Genomic DNA, 851 nt, shown 5'->3' with positions numbered 1-851 from the left:
CCCCCCCCAGCACCCACCACCCCGCTAACACCCTGGGCAGAGCCTCCTGCACCCTGCAGGGAAAAGGCTGCTCCCCGGAGGAGGCACCCCCATGGTTCAGGTGGCAAGAGGCACTGGAGACCTCTGTCCTCCGACTCCCCTCCATCCGCAGCGTCCCACAGCACGTTTGGGAGGCAGCCCCTGTGTCCCCCACTCACGCCCCACTCTCGATCTTGCAGGAGCGGACGGTGCTGAGGCCGTGCTCGGGGGTGCTGTAGCAGTCAGCTGTGAACTCGTGCTTCTTTCCCTGGAAGAAAGCCTCATCCCACACCACGATCTGGGGAGCACGAGGCGGGTCAGGAGGCTCCGGGGGAGCAGAGGCCCCAAGCAGACACTGCACCCCCATGCCCAGGTGGGACTCAGGCTGCGTGGCCAGTCCTGCCAGGCCCCCGTACCTTCCAGAGACCAGAGGATCTCCTGCAGCGGTGGGTCATGGTGGCTCTGCCAGGGCACAGGGGAGCATTAGAGCCTGCCCAGGGCTGGTGCATTGCTGGTCCCCGCCTGCCTGGCCAGACCCACCAGCCCTGTGCAGGGGGGTTGGCCCTTCCCTGGCACTCCCAATTCCTGACACTGGGCTTCAGGCCATGCCTGGCATGGGCAGTGCAGGCAGATGAAGGCAGGAGCCTGCAGGCACCGGGTCTGCTCTGACGGGCTGGCTGCAGCCTCTGCCTGGATAAACCACCCTCAGGAGCTGGGCAGGTCCCTTTGCTGGCAGCGTGGGAGGCAGCAGTGGGATGGCTGGAGCAGGAGCAGGCGCAGAGCACGGGCCAGGGCTCTCCCAGCCCACCCAGGGCTGTGTGCAGGACAGAGGG

The 851-nt window shown here is 67.0% G+C and overlaps 1 protein-coding gene across 1 annotated transcript in view; it reads right to left on the bottom strand.

Moving 5' to 3' along the window:
- CRYBA4 (crystallin, beta A4) overlaps window positions 1-473 on the bottom strand; it is a 1,305-nt gene extending 832 nt beyond the window's left edge. Inside the window, 2 exon segments of the mRNA XM_009996864.1 lie at window positions 194-316; window positions 435-473. Coding sequence (XP_009995166.1) covers window positions 194-316; window positions 435-473 — 162 coding nt within the window.
- Between the last annotated feature and the right edge of the window lie 378 nt (window positions 474-851).

The sequence above is a fragment of the Chaetura pelagica genome, unplaced genomic scaffold (genome assembly GCF_000747805.2).
Source record: "Chaetura pelagica isolate M959 unplaced genomic scaffold, ChaPel_1.0 scaffold294, whole genome shotgun sequence".
In the NCBI taxonomy this organism is placed as follows: domain Eukaryota; kingdom Metazoa; phylum Chordata; class Aves; order Apodiformes; family Apodidae; genus Chaetura; species Chaetura pelagica.
The sequence above is the reverse complement of the archived record's forward strand: the minus strand, read 5'-3'. Positions and strand labels throughout refer to the sequence as shown.